This window comes from Tetrapisispora phaffii, chromosome 1 (genome assembly GCF_000236905.1).
Source record: "Tetrapisispora phaffii CBS 4417 chromosome 1, complete genome".
Lineage (NCBI taxonomy): Eukaryota > Fungi > Ascomycota > Saccharomycetes > Saccharomycetales > Saccharomycetaceae > Tetrapisispora > Tetrapisispora phaffii.
In genome coordinates, this window is record NC_016520.1 from 1,238,426 (window position 1) to 1,256,487 (window position 18,062).

An 18,062-nucleotide genomic window follows, 5' to 3' on the forward strand; every position below is an offset into this window, starting at 1 on the left:
CATTCTAATGATATATATTATTTATACTATATGAACATATATACTATCATTTGGCTCTCAATTGTCTATTACTTTCACATATTGACGAATTTGAAATTTCGGTGTTATAATATTTTAACTTCTGATTTAACATATAAAAATTTGAAGGTTCTTTCATATTTTAGATCTATTTCCAATGTTTTATAAGTTCAAGTTCACACTATAAAGGAACTATTAATTAATATAAGGATATAAACAAACGAAGTGTTGGCTAAATTGTTATAGATTTTTGTGATTTGGTTTGAGAAAGTCAGAAACTTATAAGGTCAAAAATTAATTCGAAGGAAATTTAACATGGCAACGGCATATTCGACTACTTCTGCAAGTTCATATATGCAAGCAATGCATACTATGATGGAGGCAGCAAGTAATTTTAATATAGACAGATCAAAAATACAATTTCCTGAGGATGATGATATATGTAAGAAATCTAAAGTTGAAGTCAGAAATGCTTCAGAACTGATTACTTTGGCTCAAGATAGAAATGAATGGGATGATATTTTTGATGAGTTTGATGATATTAGTTACGATAAATTTCAAGAAATGATTTCATCAAGTAGGAATAACATTGGGAATACAATATTTAAAAAACTAAATCAATTGATCAAAAGCTGTTCTAGTTATTTAGATCAGGATGCATTATTGAAATCAGTACTAGAACTGACATACCAAAATGAGAAAGGAAAATTGGCACAAGCATTATTAGATTTAGTGGGTGTCGAAAATGTGAAGTTGATTTCATTTTTACTGGAAAATAGAACTGAAATTGTATCTCATAATATTGATGAAGTAATTGACTTGACCATTGACGCTAGGTTTTATAATAATTTCATGACAGACCAAGAAATGAGAGAGCAAGTGTCTGAGAATATATATAATGCACAAAATCCTGAATTATCTCCTTCACAAAAAGTTATTAAATACCCCCATGTATATAAAAATGATAATAACAACAATGCATCTTTATCGTTTTCAGGACACAAGTTTTCCTTACCCTTGGGAACTACCAGGGTATCCAACGAAACTCATGAGGAAGTAATTATTCCCGCATCTGATATAAAGAAAGGCAAAGCATCATTGTACTCTAAACTAGTTAAAATCTCAGATTTAGATCATTATTGTAAAGCAGTGTTTTCTTACGAAAGCTTAAATAAGGTACAGTCATTGGTATATCCTGTTGCATATAAAACAAATGAAAATATGTTAATTTGTGCACCAACTGGTGCAGGTAAAACTGAAATAGCTTTGCTGACTATTCTAAATACTATTAAACAACATTCCGAGCTTAATCAAGAAAATGAGCTAGATATTCAATACGATGATTTTAAAATTATTTATGTTGCCCCACTAAAAGCTTTAGCAGCTGAAATTGTCGAAAAGTTTAACAATAAGCTATCTATCTTTGGTATCCAAGTGAGAGAACTTACTGGTGATATGCAACTAACAAAGGCAGAAATATTAAACACACAGGTGATTGTTACAACACCCGAAAAGTGGGATGTTGTCACACGTAAAGCTAATGGTGACAATGATTTAGTATCAAAAGTTAAACTTCTGATTATTGATGAAGTTCATTTACTTCACGAAGATAGGGGTTCTGTCATTGAAACATTAGTGGCCCGTACTTTGAGACAAGTAGAAAGTTCTCAATCTATGATTCGTATTGTCGGTTTGTCAGCGACGTTACCTAATTTCATGGACGTAGCTGATTTCTTGGGGGTGAACCGACAAGTAGGTATGTTTTATTTTGACCAGTCTTTTCGTCCAAAACCGTTAGAACAACAAGTTCTAGGTTGTAGAGGAAAAGCGGGCAGTAAACAAGCTAGAGAGAATATAGATAAAGTTTCTTATGAAAAGTTAGCAGATATGATTCAAAGAGGATATCAAGTTATGGTTTTCGTTCATGCCAGAAAAGAGACAGTAAACAGTGCCAGAACGTATATTAAAATGGCCCAACAATTTAATGAATCTGATTTGTTTGCACCTGATAGTTTATTTACAGAGAAATACTCTAGGGAATTGGGTAAAAATAGAGATAAAGATATGAAAGAGATATTTCAGTTTGGTTTTGGTGTTCATCATGCAGGCATGGCACGTACTGACCGTAATTTGACGGAGCGTATGTTTAAAGATGGTGCAATTAAGGTATTATGTTGTACAGCTACTTTAGCTTGGGGTGTTAATTTACCTGCAGATTGTGTAATAATTAAAGGTACTCAGGTTTATGACTCAAAAAAAGGTGGTTTTGCTGATTTAGGTATTTCAGATGTGATACAAATTTTTGGTCGTGCAGGTAGACCTGGTTTTGGATCAGCACATGGTACTGGTATATTATGTACATCTGCTGATAAACTGGATTCATACTTATCTCTTTTAACTGAGCAACATCCAATTGAATCTAAGTTAGGATCGAAGATGGTTGACAATTTGAATGCAGAGATATCGCTTGGTACAGTCACAAATGTAGAAGAGGGTATTCAATGGTTAGGTTATACTTATATGTACGTAAGAATGCGAAAGAACCCATTCACATACGCGATTGATTGGGAAGAGCTTGCTAATGACCCTCAATTATATGATAGAAGGAGAAAAATGATAATAACAGCTGCAAGACGTTTACACTCCTTACAAATGATAGTATTCGATGAGGTTTCAATGCATTTTATCCCTAAGGACTTAGGAAGAATTTCATCTGATTTTTATTTACTTAATGAATCCGTCGAGATATTTAATCAAATGTGTAACCCAAATGCTACCGAAGCAGATGTCCTCTCTATGATTAGTATGAGTAGTGAATTTGATAGTATAAAATTTCGGGAAGATGAATCTGCTGAATTAACCAGGTTGATGGAAAGTTCTGTGGAGTGTCAGGTTGGAGGTAGTTTGGATACCGCCTCCGGTAAAACTAATGTTTTGCTTCAAGCTTATATTTCTCAAAGCAGAATTTTTGATTCTGCTTTATCGTCAGATTCAAATTACATTGCTCAAAATGCTACTAGAATATGTAGGGCGTTATTTTTAATAGGTATCAATCGTAGATGGGGTAATTTCTCGAAAGTTATGTTAGATATATGTAAGTCTATTGAGAAACGAGTATGGGCGTTTGATCATCCGTTAAGTCAATTTGAACTACCAATTCCGATTATTAAACAAATAAGAGAGAAAAGTCCCACAATGAATTATTTACGAGACTTAGAGCCCCAAGAAATTGGTGAATTAATTCACAATAGAGGCATGGGAGGTAAACTTTATAGATTGGTTGAGATATTCCCTAAAATTTCAATCTCTGCTGAAATATTCCCTATCACTTCAAATGTTATGAGAATCAAAACCAATTTAGAACCAGATTTTAAATGGGATTACAAATTCCATGGTGATATACAATTTTTTTGGGTTATGATAGAAGAATCAAATAAATCACAGGTGTTACATTTTGAAAAGTACATTTTAAGAAAATCCCAAATGGGTTCTGTACACGAAATGGATTTCATGATCCCACTATCAGATCCATTACCTCCACAAGTTGTAGTTAAAGTGGTCTCTGATACTTGGATTGGATGTGTTTCAACATATCCAATATCATTCCAACATTTAATAAGACCATACAATGAAACGATTCAGACCAAATTACAAAGGCTGAAACCATTACCGGTAAAGGCTTTGGATAACCATTTGGTTGAATCAATCTATCCCTTCAAATATTTCAATCCAATGCAAACAATGACTTTTCACACCTTATACCACTCAAATGAAAATGTTTTCGTAGGATCACCAACTGGTTCTGGTAAAACTATTGTTGCAGAATTGGCTATTTGGCATGCATTCAAACAGTTTCCTGGAAAGAAAATTGTTTATATTGCACCTATGAAAGCATTAGTTCGTGAAAGAGTTGATGACTGGAAGAAAAAAATTACGCCTGTTACTGGTGACAAAGTCGTTGAATTGACTGGTGATTCTATTCCGGATCCCCGTGATATTCGAGATTCTACAATTGTTATCACAACTCCAGAAAAATTTGATGGTATATCTCGTAATTGGCAGACACGTAAATTTGTTCAAAATATTTCTTTGGTTATTATGGATGAAATTCATTTACTAGCCAGTGATCGTGGTCCAATTTTAGAAATGATTGTGAGTCGTATGAATTATATTGCTTCACAAACTAAAAATCCAATCCGTCTATTAGGTATGTCTACTGCTGTATCAAACGCACATGATATGGCAGGTTGGTTAGGCGTCAAAGAAAATGGTTTGTTTAACTTCCCATCTAGTATTAGACCAGTACCGCTAAATATGTATATCGATGGTTTTCAAGATAATTTAGCATATTGTCCATTGATGAAAACCATGAATAAACCAGCATTTATGGCAATTAAACAACATTCACCCGATAAACCAGCCTTGATTTTTGTTTCTTCACGTAGACAAACTAGATTAACAGCTTTAGATCTAATCCATCTTTGTGGTATGGAAGACAATCCAAGAAGATTTTTGAATATTGAAGATGATGCTGAATTGCAATATTATATTTCTAAAGTTACTGATGATACTCTTAAATTATCTCTTCAATTTGGTATTGGGTTACATCATGCTGGTTTGGTTGAGGAAGATCGTGATTTATCACATCACTTGTTTCAACAAAATAAAATACAAATTTTGGTTGCGACCTCTACATTAGCATGGGGTGTTAATTTACCAGCACATCTTGTTGTCATTAAAGGCACTCAATATTTTGATAAAAAAGTTCAAGGTTACGTTGATATGGATTTGACAGATATTCTTCAAATGATGGGTAGAGCAGGTAGACCAGCTTATGATACCACGGGTACAGCGATTGTATATACTCGTGAAAATAAGAAATTATTTTACAAGCATTTTCTAAATGTTGGTTTCCCAGTGGAATCTTCTTTACACAAAGTACTAGAAGATCATTTAGGTGCTGAAATTAATTCTGGAACTGTTGCTAATAAACAGCAAGCGATTGAGTTCTTGAAATATACCTTTTTCTTTCGTAGAGCTTATCATAATCCAACTTATTACGGAATTTTAGAAGATACTTCTGCAGCAGGTATCCACAAATTCATGAGTAATCTAATTGACAGGAGTCTTGAACAGTTAGAACTTTCTGATTGTGTCAATATTTACAATAATGATATAGAGCCGACACCATTTTTAAGTGTTGCTTCATATTATTATATATCTCATAAGACAGTTCGTACATTATTGGTTGAGGTTGATAACAATGCTAAGTTTGTAGATGTGTTGAAGTGGTTATCTTTAGCAGAAGAATATAATGAATTACCTGTTAGAGGTGGTGAAACAATCATGAATGAGGAAATGTCAGCACAATTAAGATATCCAGCTGAGACTATCTTTACTGGTGTTTTTGCAAAGCCTATACATGACACACATGTTAAAGCCTTTTTATTACTACAAGCTCATTTAAGCAGAGTAGATCTCCCAATTGCGGATTATATCCAAGACACGGTCTCTATCTTAGATCAATCTTTAAGAATCTTACAAGCCTTTGTTGATATTGCCAGTGAGTTAGGCTATTTTAACACCGTCAGAACGATAATTAAAGTTATTCAATGCATAAAACAAGGATATTGGTTTGAAGATGATTCTTCTACAGCTCTTCCAGGTTGTATATTGAAGAGATTAGATAATATCCAATTCAATGAACAAGGTTTCAGAATCGATACTAATGATAACCCTAGAAATAATGGCTTAAACTTAGAAAAGATCGGAAAAATGGGGTATGGTAAGTTAAAAGGCCTTGCTGCTAAAATGGATGTGAAATGTTTAGAATTACCAGAAAATTCAAGAAAACATGCTAATAAGGCGCTAGACATTGATGAGTTAAACGAGAGAACTGTGAAAAAATTTATAGATGTCTGTACTAAACTCCCAGTGTTAACGGATATTAAGTTTACAGATCAAACTGACGCTTCAAAATTGGTCTTAACAGCCAAGCATTATTCTAATAGATCAAATAGAGAATTTCAAGTTTATTGTGACAAATTTCCTAAGATGCAAAAAGAATCATGGTTTTGTATTGGTTATAAAGGTAATGAATTGCATATGATCAAAAGATGTCATCCACAAGAGAGTCGCGCTGATAAGAATAACAAAGTTGTTGAAATAGTATGCGACTTCATAGTTCCAGAAGAACTGCAAGGACAAACTCTTTATTTTGTGTTGATTAACGATGCCTTGGATATTGAATACAAACTTCAACACACTTTGAAGTAATATAATTGTATTGGAAGAGCATAATTAGAATTTAGTATACATAATTCTAACAAATAGTTCCAGCGTCCATATACATATCATTACAGAGCTGCTGATTGGTGAAGTTATTTAACATTATTATCATTACCGTTTCTATTTTTTGATGGTTAAATGATATATTTAAAGTATATTAAAATAACCGTTTCTTTTATGTTAACTATATTTCTTATTTCCTGTTATTTATTTAATTTATAAATTAGTGCTTTCATTGTGTAATTAGTTCAATAGAATTGACGCAGTAGTTGAGCAAAAAAATTATGTAGTTTTATGGTATCTATTATAATAGTCTGTTATTGAGTGTACGAATGTGGACAAAGATTAAAGGCTACTTTGAAATATTCACTATTTCTTCTTCTTACCGAATAGACCAAACTTCTTCTTCTTCTTTGTTTGGCCTTCTCCTAGAGCACTTGGTTGTGGCGCTTGATAAACACCTTGTTCACCATACATTTGGTTGCTTTGCTGTTGGATGGGTCTACCTTCGTTATCGTATGGGTTACCATTACCAAATGATGGGAAATCAGGTCTAACTCTGAACCCATATTGTGGAGTCTCCAACTGTTGTCCCCAAGTTGGATCTCCCGATATAGCATATTCAAAACTCCTTATTGTGTCTAAAGGTCTTTCATCTCTTGCTCTTGTTGGATTAGAAATATCTGGGTTGTGAATAGGTTGGCCAAACACATCTAGTAGAACGTCACCTTCTTGGGAATAGTACGACTGTCTTAGGTTGTCAGCGTAACCACCAGCTTGTTCAAAAGGCTGCGCTTCATGCACAGCTTCTAGAATAGGATCGGCAACAGAGGCGGTTCTCACCTTCAATCTATCCTGATCCTCCTTGGTAATCTTCACGTCTCCTTCACCACCACTACCATTACTCATATTTGACTTTTTTCTAAAATGCATCATCTTGACTGTATTTATATATGTGGCTTGGCACTTGCACTAAGATCAACAATTCTATGGTCTTGGCACTCTGGCTTGTTACAAAATCCTGCTAGTCATAGTGTGTATATATATAACAAGGAAACAAGAATAAACGATGAAGATGCAATCCAAGTTGCCTTTCAAGATATTGCAACAACATTCAGTCACATTAACATTCACATCACATCCTTAGATAACTTCATTACAGTGATTCCAGCAAGAGTGTTTCATTCAGTTAAATTTTTTTGATATATAAAGTTCCATGGCTTAATGATCTCATCAGATGGTATCTATTTTTAACGCGACAAAGAGGAAAAGTGTCGGACAAGCGCAACGCGAAAACTGGCCACAGTGTGCGACGGCGCGGGGCCGGGTGGGGGGAGCACGGCGTGAAACGAGCAAACGCTCGTGCACGGTGACAACAGAATTGGGCGACAGTAAAGTTGGCGACAGTAACTGCTGAAGGTGACAGTGTGCCACTGGCGAGGTGACAGCTGGCTGGCGTCAACAACTGTGTGGGGGGGTGATTGTGTGATTATATTATTTATTTATGCCATACGTACTCTAATCTAAGTAAACAGATATCGATGGGTTGTTTGTTTGATGTTGTTGTCCTTGGTGCAGAGGACGCTTATAAGGAGCTGCACAATTCGAGGACAGTCTGGATGATGGAATCAGCAGAGGTGCTCACCTCTTCGCTGGTCATGTCGGCTGTTACGGAAACTCTGATGCCTGGTAAGATAGGCAAGGTCTCGTGCTTTAGCATGATCTGCCTTCTGCTGATCAAGATATTGAAGTTTTCCAATACAGAGTCCACAATCTTTTGTAAAAACACTTCCTCGTCCTCGTACTCGTCGAAGAACATTGTGGTGAAGCCTCTTCTTTGCAGGATGCTTAATTTTTCATATAGCTGCTCTTTGGTGTACTCGAAGTTCTTCTCTCTGAAATCAGCTCTTAATTCAAAATGCAAGATTGGTGAGTTCTCGTTAGACTTGATGATAACGTATTTGGAAAGTTCGTCACTAGACATGAATTTACTGTGTAAAAGCTTTGATAGCTCATTTAATTTCGAAACGCTAGAGTTGTCTCTTCTCAATATCTCTAATGTCTTGGAAACAATTCTGGTGGTGTATGCAGGCAGGGAAGCGGAGAAACAGTAGGCATTAGAACTAATATGTTGGTGGAAGGTCATGTGACGATCACCCAACACAAACCCACCACTGGAACCGAAAGCAGTAGCCATAGAACCAAAAGTGATATCAATAGAATTAGCTCTATTCATTTTGTAGAATTCGGACAACCCTCTGCCGGTGGCACCTAAAACACCAAGAGATAAAGTCTCTTCGACGACTAATCTAAACTTATACTTGTATTTCAATTTGGCTAGCTCAGGTAAGTTTGCAATGTCACCAGAATTTGCGAAAAGACCTTCGGTGACAATGAATTTCCTGGGGATATCAGGCAATTTTTCAGAAGCAATTGAATCGTTGATATCTTTTAGTAAATTTTCCAAAGATTCCATATTGTTATGTTCATAATAATATAGAGTGGATCTACTCAATTGTAAAGCGTTTTGTAAACTCAATGAGATTTGATTATCGGCAACAATAATATCACCTCTCTTGTTGAAAGCAGGTAAAGCAGAAGCAGCAACACAAAAATCTTGACCGTATAGACAGGCACCTTCGACACCGAAAAACTCAGAAAGATCATATTCCAGTCTGTAGTGAACATCTTGGTTACCGTAAAACCCAGCTGGACCACATGCACCAACACCATAGTTTTTAATAGTCTTGTTGACTTCGTCGGTGATCTCTTTGCTGGTGTAAGATAGCGCCAACGAATTATTGGAACTCATGTTGAAAACGTTTTTGTAAGATTCTTTTCCTTCATCTCTGGTCATATTCAGATATTTCTTGATACCATTTGAGTCCATAACAGGTATCTTTGCTAATCTCCACTTTGATTCTTCGACTATTTCAGAATCATCAACAATTGCTTCTGGGGTCCATTCGTCGATCAACATATCGATTTCATTTTTAGATAAACTATTATATTTTTCTTTAGAGTTCTGTAAAGTTTTCTTTGATTGTTTTGGTTTTGATAAATAGTAAACAACACCATATAGAAACAACAACAATTCTACAATGGTTCTATAAGGGTCGTCATGGTGAGACTTTTTGACGTATTCGATCACTAAATATCCGCCGGGAACGTAATTGTTCATTGTATAGATGAACAGTGAGAAACTGTTCACCAAAAAGGCAGGAATAGGTATGGACTTAGGCAGACCTTGGGAGACACTATCCATGTTTTGAAATGCACTGACCCTTTGTAGTAGTTATAAGTACGTTTCTGAAGGTTAAACCGATTCAGAAGATGGCAATTGTGGCCAAACTATGTCTTTATAATCGTTTTGCATATATATTTAAATATATACATGCATTGTATTTTTCAGATACGAGATAAACTTCAATTTTGCTCATACATGTAGAAACGAAAAGACGTGTAGCAAAACACGCGAGAGCATTCAGGAGAAGTAAGTAAACTGTGTGCATTTTCATCTTAATGAATAAATAGTAGGTATCATTGTACACGAAACGCAACAAAAATAAAGGCGGAACCACCATGAGTGCCAGATGCCTGCGATCGCATCCACAGAGGATGACAGCTTAACCATTTTCAGAACCATAAGCATGGTGGAAAGTGGGGAGGTTATTTGATAATGCGACAGCTCATCAGGAACGAAGGTTGTCTAAATACCCACCTTGGCCTGCCATGTCAGAATACCGACATATGCGTATACTAATTGCATCTCATTGTGAGTGCATGCTTCCTCGCATACATAAACAGGTATACCAATGTGCTGACATAAAAGAAAGAAACAAATATAGTCACATATATATATATATAGTTGTATGTATATAGTTATATGTAACTATGTTTTGCCGCTGCAGGTCACAGTCGCGAGAGCGTGGGCGGCTAGACTGCCGTGTGAGGTGACCCGATGCTTGCTTTTGTGTCCCTCTCTCGTCTCCTGTCCGTACATAATGAGACGTACCGGAGATTGGCCATGTCTCTTTTGGGCAATGCCCGTTGGTCAGTCTGTGCGCGTGGTTCTCTGCGACACAGTCACCGTCAACGATGTGCTAATTCGGAAACAAAAGAAAACAGTGACAATGCACCGTAGAAGACAAGCAATCGCATAGCAATAGAACTGGATATTAGGGAGGAACAGGGGATTGGCATCTGATGTGGAACTTGATAAGGAGATAAGGAAAGTTAAAACATAGGTATATATATGAGCGGTTATTTTAAATCGTTTCTTGGATAAGACCATTCTCTGCAATATGTATTGTTTTCTGTTGTTCCCACTCGCAACGACTATAACACAATTATATATCGGCAATATCACAAGATGAAAGTTTCTAGTGTCTTTGTTGGTGTGTTTTTAGTTAATCTAACTTATGCTATCACTTTACCTCAACAGTTCAATTTCTTTAGAAATAAGGATAATGAGAAACTGGGTCTAATTAAAGACCTCGTCTCCAACGTTGTTCACACTCTAGATTTGAATATCGACTACCAAGGCGCAGTCGATTTGTTCACCGCTAACAATAACAAGCTTCTTCGTGTGTGGGAGAAATTCGTCACGGTCCAAGATTTGGTCGATTTGAACAAGAATTTGATTTCAAAACCATTGGGTAAGTTTTCCTTTAAGGACAACAAGTTCTGGGATACTATCACGAGCACAAAAACGAATGATTATCAATTAAGAAGTCAAAAAATCAAAAATCCGAAGAAACTGGGTGTAGATCCAGGTGTCGACCAATATTCGGGTTATTTGGATGTTGTCGAAGATGACAAACACTTCTTTTACTGGTTTTTTGAGAGTAGAAATGATCCCAAGAACGATCCAGTTATTCTTTGGTTGAATGGTGGTCCAGGTTGTTCCTCAATGACAGGTCTATTCTTTGAATTAGGTTCTTCCTCGATAGGCAAAAACTTGAAGCCAATCTATAACCCATACTCTTGGAATTCAAATGCCTCCGTTATCTTTTTAGATCAACCAGTAAATGTCGGTTTCTCTTACTCAGGTTCTGCTGGTGTCTCTAACACAATCGCTGCCTCAAAGGATATTTACAACTTCTTAAATCTATTTTTTGAACAATTCCCACAATTCGCAAAGAATGATTTCCACATTGCTGGCGAATCATACGCCGGCCACTATATTCCAGTCTTTGCTACAGAAATTCTATCGCACCCTGCTGAGGAGAGATCTTTCAACTTGACTTCGGTTATGATCGGTAACGGTTTGACAGACCCTTTGAACCAATACCCATATTACAAGCCAATGGCTTGTGGTGAAGGTGGTGCCGGTGCAGTGTTGTCTCCTGACGAATGTCAAGCAATGGATGACTCGCTAGATCGTTGTCTATCTTTGATTCAATCCTGTTATAGTAGCAACTCTGTCTGGACTTGTGTTCCAGCTTCAATCTACTGTAACAACGCTCAACTCTTACCATATCAAAGAACAGGTAAGAATGTTTACGATATTAGAAAAGAGTGTGAAAATGATTCATTATGTTACAACGATCTACAATACATTGATGAATATTTGAATGAGGAATTTGTTCAGAATGAAATTGGTGCAGAAGTCTCAAGTTTTCAATCTTGTAACTTCGACATCAACAAAAATTTCTTATTCAATGGTGACTGGATGAAGCCATATCAAGTACACGTTACTCAATTACTGGACGAATATAAACTGCCTGTGTTGATCTACGCTGGTGACAAAGATTTCATCTGCAACTGGCTAGGTAACCAACATTGGACCGATGTCTTACCATGGGAACACAATGAAGGCTTCCAAAATGCTGATATTAAGAAATATCAATCCAGTTTATTGGGTAAACCAGCTGGTGAATACAAATCATACAAGAACTTCACTTTCTTAAGATTATTCAACGGTGGTCATATGGTCCCATATGATCAACCAGAAAATGCATTAAGCATGGTTAATGACTGGATTCACAACGGTTACAAATTATAATAGAAACATAAACTCTTCTTTTCAACATTATGTACGTTTCATACTTTCTAATATACTATAACGATATATCTTTTATACTAATATCATTATTATACTTTTATTAATTACCTTTATTCTTTTCATATTGATAATTTAATTATATATCTATTCGCTTAACAAGTGATAATAGCGTTCTAAAAATTTTGAAAAGTTTATTATCACTTAATGTAGGTAAATAAATACAATATAGTTAACACTAACATAATTAATTATATTAAGATATGTTACTATTTCTTCATGAATGCCGTAAGTGTATTGTAATCACGTTATAAAGGCAAGTTAGAGATACTTCTTTTGTTTTTATCCATCGCAAAATAAACTACAATATGTCAGAAAAAACTTTATTGAAGAAGAAAGAAATTAGAAAGCCACAAATCTGGTCTCTATTATTCTACGTTGTCCTATCGTTATCGTTAATTGCTGGCGTAGAGTACTTCAAATACGGCACAAGAATAAACTATGAATGGTTCCATTGTACACCAATGAAGGAACAAATTGGTGGTCCATCATCCTCTGTTCTAAAGATGTGGGCTGTTGGTGGTCCATCTTGTGATAAAAGAGGCGAATTCAAGACTCTGGTCAAGAGAATTACAAGAGATTACGAGCCAAATGAGGAGTCATTGTCTTACTGCTTCATCGAAAACAAAGACATCAATCCAATTCATTATCCTGTTGAGGATGGAAACAAAGGAGTCCCAGGTTATGTTGCATATGTTGGTTACGATACTGATGCTGACTTGGTTGCACAAATGTGTGAAGGTTCTCAGATCTTTCATGTTTAGACGGTATGACTGTTGAAAGGAAGTATGTATATATGTATATATATTTATGCGTGTGTGTGTGTACAAGGTATTTAGGAAAATAAGCAAATAAATTATAAGTTTTAAGCTTCTCTACGACGTCTGGTGTTGGAGCAAGTCGGCAGTTCAATATATCCCTAGTGAGAGTGCTAGTAGAAGACTATTATAAAAGTCTTAAATTGGTACCTTTATATCTAGTTGAGTGTCCCTTTATACATTGTTGTATTGAAGCATTGTTGTAGCACTGGAAAAACAAATGTTTTTGTAATTATGGTGTATCTGTTTCACAGCATAAGCGTAACATAGAAAAATGAAAAATATAAATTTAAAACCAACATAAAATATGAAATGCTAGAACAGTTAAAAGGTATGCGATTCATAAGTGTTTCCAACTGACATCTCTGAGTCAATAGCTATATTAAACTTCGTTCTATCCCAGTTTCTACTGAAAACGACAATGGAATCATTAATTAACAGGGCCAATAGTGGTGGATTTTTTCACAGTAACACCAAAATTGAACATTGGGAATATCAATGGTACACTCCAGTAAAAGTAAACGGAAATGACAATACTGGTGAAGCATCGTTAAATAATTTTTATTCTAATATCATCCAGGTGGCTAATGACGAAGAATCTATTAATAACGATCAAGTAGAGAAATATTCATTTAGATATAAAAAATGGACTAGAGTAGAGACTCCTCAACAAAAAGTAAATGAAAACGTCAAGAGTGAAAATGAAGAATTAGATGTCTTAAATCTAGCGCTATATGACAGAACAAGAAAACATGACGAAGGGTCTAAAAATGGCAAAACTACTAATGGTAGTCTAACAGTTGATGACATTCGAGATGCTGTTGGAGGAAGCGATTCGATTGCCGGTTTATCTAAAGGGGAAGCTCCAGGTACTGAATCAATGAAAGATAATGCAGTAAATATTAAGAAAACAGTCGAAACGGAAACGTCAAAAGCAGAAGAAATATCTACTAATACAGAGAATAATGAATCTGTTGCTGATACGCCATCTTTGATCGATTCTCCAATGGAAGAAACACCAATAATTGAGACACCGAAGGAAACTGAGTCCTCTGTTGCTGAAACTCCTTTAACTACGGAAGACGCAGAGAAAACAAATCAAAGCACTCCAAGCCCTGAAGATGACGATGGCGACATTAATATGGCAGATGCTACTTAATTAGTTGTACTATATTTAAAAAATTCACAAACAAATTTAACAAAGTATTAAAAATTACGAATGAATAATTTATGTATTTAATGTTGATGATTTTAAACTACCTAACTCTACTTACAATGAGGAATGTATATATGTGCATGATTAATAATCGGCGCAATTGTACAAACCAATGTCAACGGCGGATTTTGCATCCTCTATTGAATTGCGTTTATTTTGTTCACGAACTCTTTCCAATTCATGTATGTATCCATCTTCAACACCTGTGACATAATTGCCTAGTAAAAACACATCTTCAAATTTTGTGATCTTATCAGTCTTGCAACAATCTATCAGATCTTCTAAAGATTGATATATAACTTTATCACACTTGATAGCCTCAGCAACTTCGTCAATACTTTTGTTGTAAGCTATTAAATTTTTGTTATCAGTCAAATCTATACCATATATGTGATTGAAACGAATTGCAGGAGCGGCTGAAGCAAAAAAAACTTTAACAGCACCAGCTTCTCTTGCCATGTTAACAATTTCTCTGGAAGTTGTTCCCCTGACAATTGAATCATCCACTATTAAGACATTTTTGCCCTTAAATTCAGATTCCATTGGATTTAGTTTGTTTCTCACCGAAGAAGTACGTTCCTTTTGGTTTGGCATGATGAATGTTCTGCCAACATACCTATTTTTCACGAAGCCTTCTCTATATGGAATGTTCAGTTGATTAGCACACTCTAAAGCACATGTTCTTGCTGTATCTGGTACTGGCATCACAACATCTATCCTTTCATCTTTTAGTTGTTCCTTAATATTTTGAGCAAGCTTGATACCCATTTGCAATCTAGTGTGATAAACAGATATTCCATCCAATACACTGTCTGGTCTTGCGAAATATACATATTCAAACAAATCTGGTCTATAAGAATTTATTGGGACAACTTGTCTAAATTCAGGTTTTGCATTGGAGCAATCTTTTGGAATAATGACTGCTTCTCCCGGCTGTAAATCTCTAAAAGTTGTAAAACTGTGTGCTTTCATGACAACACTTTCAGAAGCAATCATATAATCCGTTGTACCATCTTCATTTTTTCTTTCCCCATAAGACAATGGCCTAATTCCATTAGGATCCCTAAAGCCAAACATAGCAAACCCAGCTAACATACCAACACACGCATAACCACCACGACATAATCTGTACACACCTTCTAACGCATGGAAAACATCATCATTGTTAACTCTATATTTATTATGTTTTTCTAATTCAGATGCAAACACATTCAATAACAATTCAGAATCACTATCTGTATTTATATGCCTATGGACATCCTCATCTAAATAACGCTTTAAAGAAACCGTGTTGACTAGGTTGCCATTGTGAGCTAAACTAATACCGTACGGACTATTGACATAAAAAGGTTGAGCTTCTGAATTCGCAGAAGAGCCAGCTGTTGGGTAGCGTAAATGACCAATCCCCATAGATCCCACCAAACCAACTACTCTGTTCGGAGTGAAGACATCTCTTGCCAAACCGTTACCTTTACATTGATAAAATCTACCACGAGGACCACAAGTGGTAAGACCAGCTGCATCTTGACCTCTATGTTGTAAAAAGATACAACCATCCATTAATTCAGGAGCAACATAGCTATTCTGATCTGCTAGAGTAATACCCAAAATACCACACATTACAAATTTGACTTATTGAATATTTTTCACTATCTTTCCAATACAGTCAAGCTCAATCAACTACTAATGAATGACCGTTAGCTTATTTAACTGCCTATATATATATATATATATATATATATTATAATTAATTAATTGTAGAATTACATAAAGTTAAGAATGCCTTATATATATATTGAATGTTACATGCCTTGGCATATTAACCCTATAGAAAAACTCAAAATTGAATACACAATAAAGAGTAATGACAATTAGCCAGTTGTTACGAAAAAACAATAAAATCAACGTCTTTATATATCAATGCTTCAACTAAATGGAAACAAGCTAATCGAACTTACTTAATTAAACTATAAGGTAATTTTAAAACAACTTTAATCAATTAATTAATAGTTAAAATTGAAATATATTGAAAGAGTAGTCATCGAGATATTTGATATTTCGATTTGATGACTTGTGAACTTGTTTCGTTCTGCTATAAAATCGCTGCGGTAATTTTGAAAATTGCAACCAAGTTGTGATGGGATAAGAGCCTTTAAAGAAAGAGTCAAAGTTTGCAATATCGATGATCCATTGGATGCTAAGGTGTACAAAATTGAAATGAAGATGGGAATAGTTCAGTTTTGGATGCGTTGGAGTTGGGTATTTGTTTATTAAGGATGATTACGTCCCACAGTTGAGTTCGCCTTACGTTCTATGTTTTTATGTTGGTTTGGTTTTCTGTGCATTTCTATAAAGATGTATGTATATTATTTTCTAATTAGATTTTTTTATGGTTTATTATTAAATGTATATATTCTGATGCTGTAAAATTGCTTTCATTTACTTTGAAGCTATGTATTTCCGCATGGTTGTACTACTTAACTTTTCCGACCAATTGTCACCTTCTTGGCCTCCTAATACGTTCACTATGCATATCTCTAATGGGGCTAGACCTTTGGTTACTCTTTCTTTGTTGACAATCTCACCACCTTTGATAGTTTCACGACTGACTATTAAGGCCTCTAGTTCTGGCACCCTGCCAGTAGGACCACAGACGTCTTTCAACGGTGTCACTTCAATGCTTAATGCAGGGTTCATTAATTCCAAAAACTTTGTCACATTATGAGATCTTGTCTCAAAGGGTTCCAAGTATTCTGCAAACGACTTGTTGGCTAATAACTCTTTATCTGTGATTCCAACAATCAGTCTATGCTCTGTTAAAAAACTAGCGACGGTTAGTAAAATCTTATGCCCATCGTGTAAATGATCAAACGTTCCCCCAAGGGCACTGACTGAATATTGGTTTTCTGTTTTATCATTTTCTCCAACGATCTTTTCTTGGATCGTAGACGTTACAGGTTCTTCATACGATATATATTTATCACTCGCCATTTTCTCCTTAACATCTTCACTGCATACGTACAATACATCCCAATGCAAGGTTCCAATTATTGGCATCGATTGTTGGTATAATAAGATATTTATTGGTACCAATGGCAAATTCAGCATCATCAGAACATCTCTGCTTCTTGTGTATAAAGTACCTAAGATATTGTCCAAATAAGTGTATGACGTGAATCTTTTCATTAGAATAATATCTAATTCACCATTATTAATATCGCACATCAGCTCCTGCAGACATAAATTCAAGTAATTATCTAGCAAGCCAAAATCCAACCTATCTATTTGTTCCAACACGATTCCTACCTTCACCATGATGCTGATTAATAATATTTTTTCGTAAATGTAATAATAATGTATTTATCCTCTACTAGGAAGCAATCACTCTTCAGATTCTATTCAATTCGGTAATTAATAAACTATTTCACAGAATAAAGAAATGCTAAAATGATTACTCTTATACTCAAAAACTTTCAATAGGTGGTAGTTTCTCTTATCCTGGGGATCGCTAAATATAAATTACAAATTTTGAAATAATATAGCGATGAGCATAAGGGAAATGAATATTAAAAATTCTAGAGACAGAATGGAATGAAAAAACGAATGTAGTTCACAATTCAGAAATTTATTTTATAACCTTTAGTATTTATTAAAGAGT

General features: G+C 35.1%; 8 protein-coding genes across 8 annotated transcripts; 4 read left to right on the plus strand and 4 right to left on the minus strand.

Annotated features, from left to right (window-relative positions):
• Nucleotides 1–333: 333 nt before the first annotated feature.
• SLH1 (RNA helicase) lies at nucleotides 334–6,294 on the plus strand (the record flags this gene model as incomplete). The annotated part of the gene is made up of 1 exon (XM_003684009.1): nucleotides 334–6,294. The coding sequence occupies one exon, from the start codon at nucleotides 334–336 to the stop codon at nucleotides 6,292–6,294; it is 5,961 nt and encodes a 1,986-aa protein (XP_003684057.1).
• A 381-nt stretch (nucleotides 6,295–6,675) lies between these two features.
• On the minus strand, nucleotides 6,676–7,242 carry TPHA0A05500 (DUF2406 domain-containing protein; the record flags this gene model as incomplete). The annotated part of the gene is made up of 1 exon (XM_003684010.1): nucleotides 6,676–7,242. The coding sequence occupies one exon, from the start codon at nucleotides 7,240–7,242 to the stop codon at nucleotides 6,676–6,678; it is 567 nt and encodes a 188-aa protein (XP_003684058.1).
• A 649-nt stretch (nucleotides 7,243–7,891) lies between these two features.
• Nucleotides 7,892–9,571, minus strand: LCB1 (serine C-palmitoyltransferase LCB1; the record flags this gene model as incomplete). Its single annotated transcript, XM_003684011.1, has 1 exon — nucleotides 7,892–9,571. The coding sequence occupies one exon, from the start codon at nucleotides 9,569–9,571 to the stop codon at nucleotides 7,892–7,894; it is 1,680 nt and encodes a 559-aa protein (XP_003684059.1).
• Nucleotides 9,572–10,678: 1,107 nt separating this feature from the next.
• On the plus strand, nucleotides 10,679–12,313 carry PRC1 (carboxypeptidase C PRC1; the record flags this gene model as incomplete). Its single annotated transcript, XM_003684012.1, has 1 exon — nucleotides 10,679–12,313. The coding sequence occupies one exon, from the start codon at nucleotides 10,679–10,681 to the stop codon at nucleotides 12,311–12,313; it is 1,635 nt and encodes a 544-aa protein (XP_003684060.1).
• Nucleotides 12,314–12,678: 365 nt separating this feature from the next.
• Nucleotides 12,679–13,134, plus strand: LIP1 (sphingosine N-acyltransferase subunit LIP1; the record flags this gene model as incomplete). Its single annotated transcript, XM_003684013.1, has 1 exon — nucleotides 12,679–13,134. The coding sequence occupies one exon, from the start codon at nucleotides 12,679–12,681 to the stop codon at nucleotides 13,132–13,134; it is 456 nt and encodes a 151-aa protein (XP_003684061.1).
• A 475-nt stretch (nucleotides 13,135–13,609) lies between these two features.
• Nucleotides 13,610–14,347, plus strand: RTT102 (Rtt102p; the record flags this gene model as incomplete). Its single annotated transcript, XM_003684014.1, has 1 exon — nucleotides 13,610–14,347. The coding sequence occupies one exon, from the start codon at nucleotides 13,610–13,612 to the stop codon at nucleotides 14,345–14,347; it is 738 nt and encodes a 245-aa protein (XP_003684062.1).
• Nucleotides 14,348–14,488: 141 nt separating this feature from the next.
• ADE4 (amidophosphoribosyltransferase) lies at nucleotides 14,489–16,024 on the minus strand (the record flags this gene model as incomplete). Its single annotated transcript, XM_003684015.1, has 1 exon — nucleotides 14,489–16,024. One exon carries the CDS (start codon nucleotides 16,022–16,024, stop codon nucleotides 14,489–14,491), a length of 1,536 nt encoding a protein of 511 aa, XP_003684063.1.
• An 819-nt stretch (nucleotides 16,025–16,843) lies between these two features.
• On the minus strand, nucleotides 16,844–17,719 carry CAB4 (putative pantetheine-phosphate adenylyltransferase; the record flags this gene model as incomplete). The annotated part of the gene is made up of 1 exon (XM_003684016.1): nucleotides 16,844–17,719. One exon carries the CDS (start codon nucleotides 17,717–17,719, stop codon nucleotides 16,844–16,846), a length of 876 nt encoding a protein of 291 aa, XP_003684064.1.
• Nucleotides 17,720–18,062: the final 343 nt, after the last annotated feature.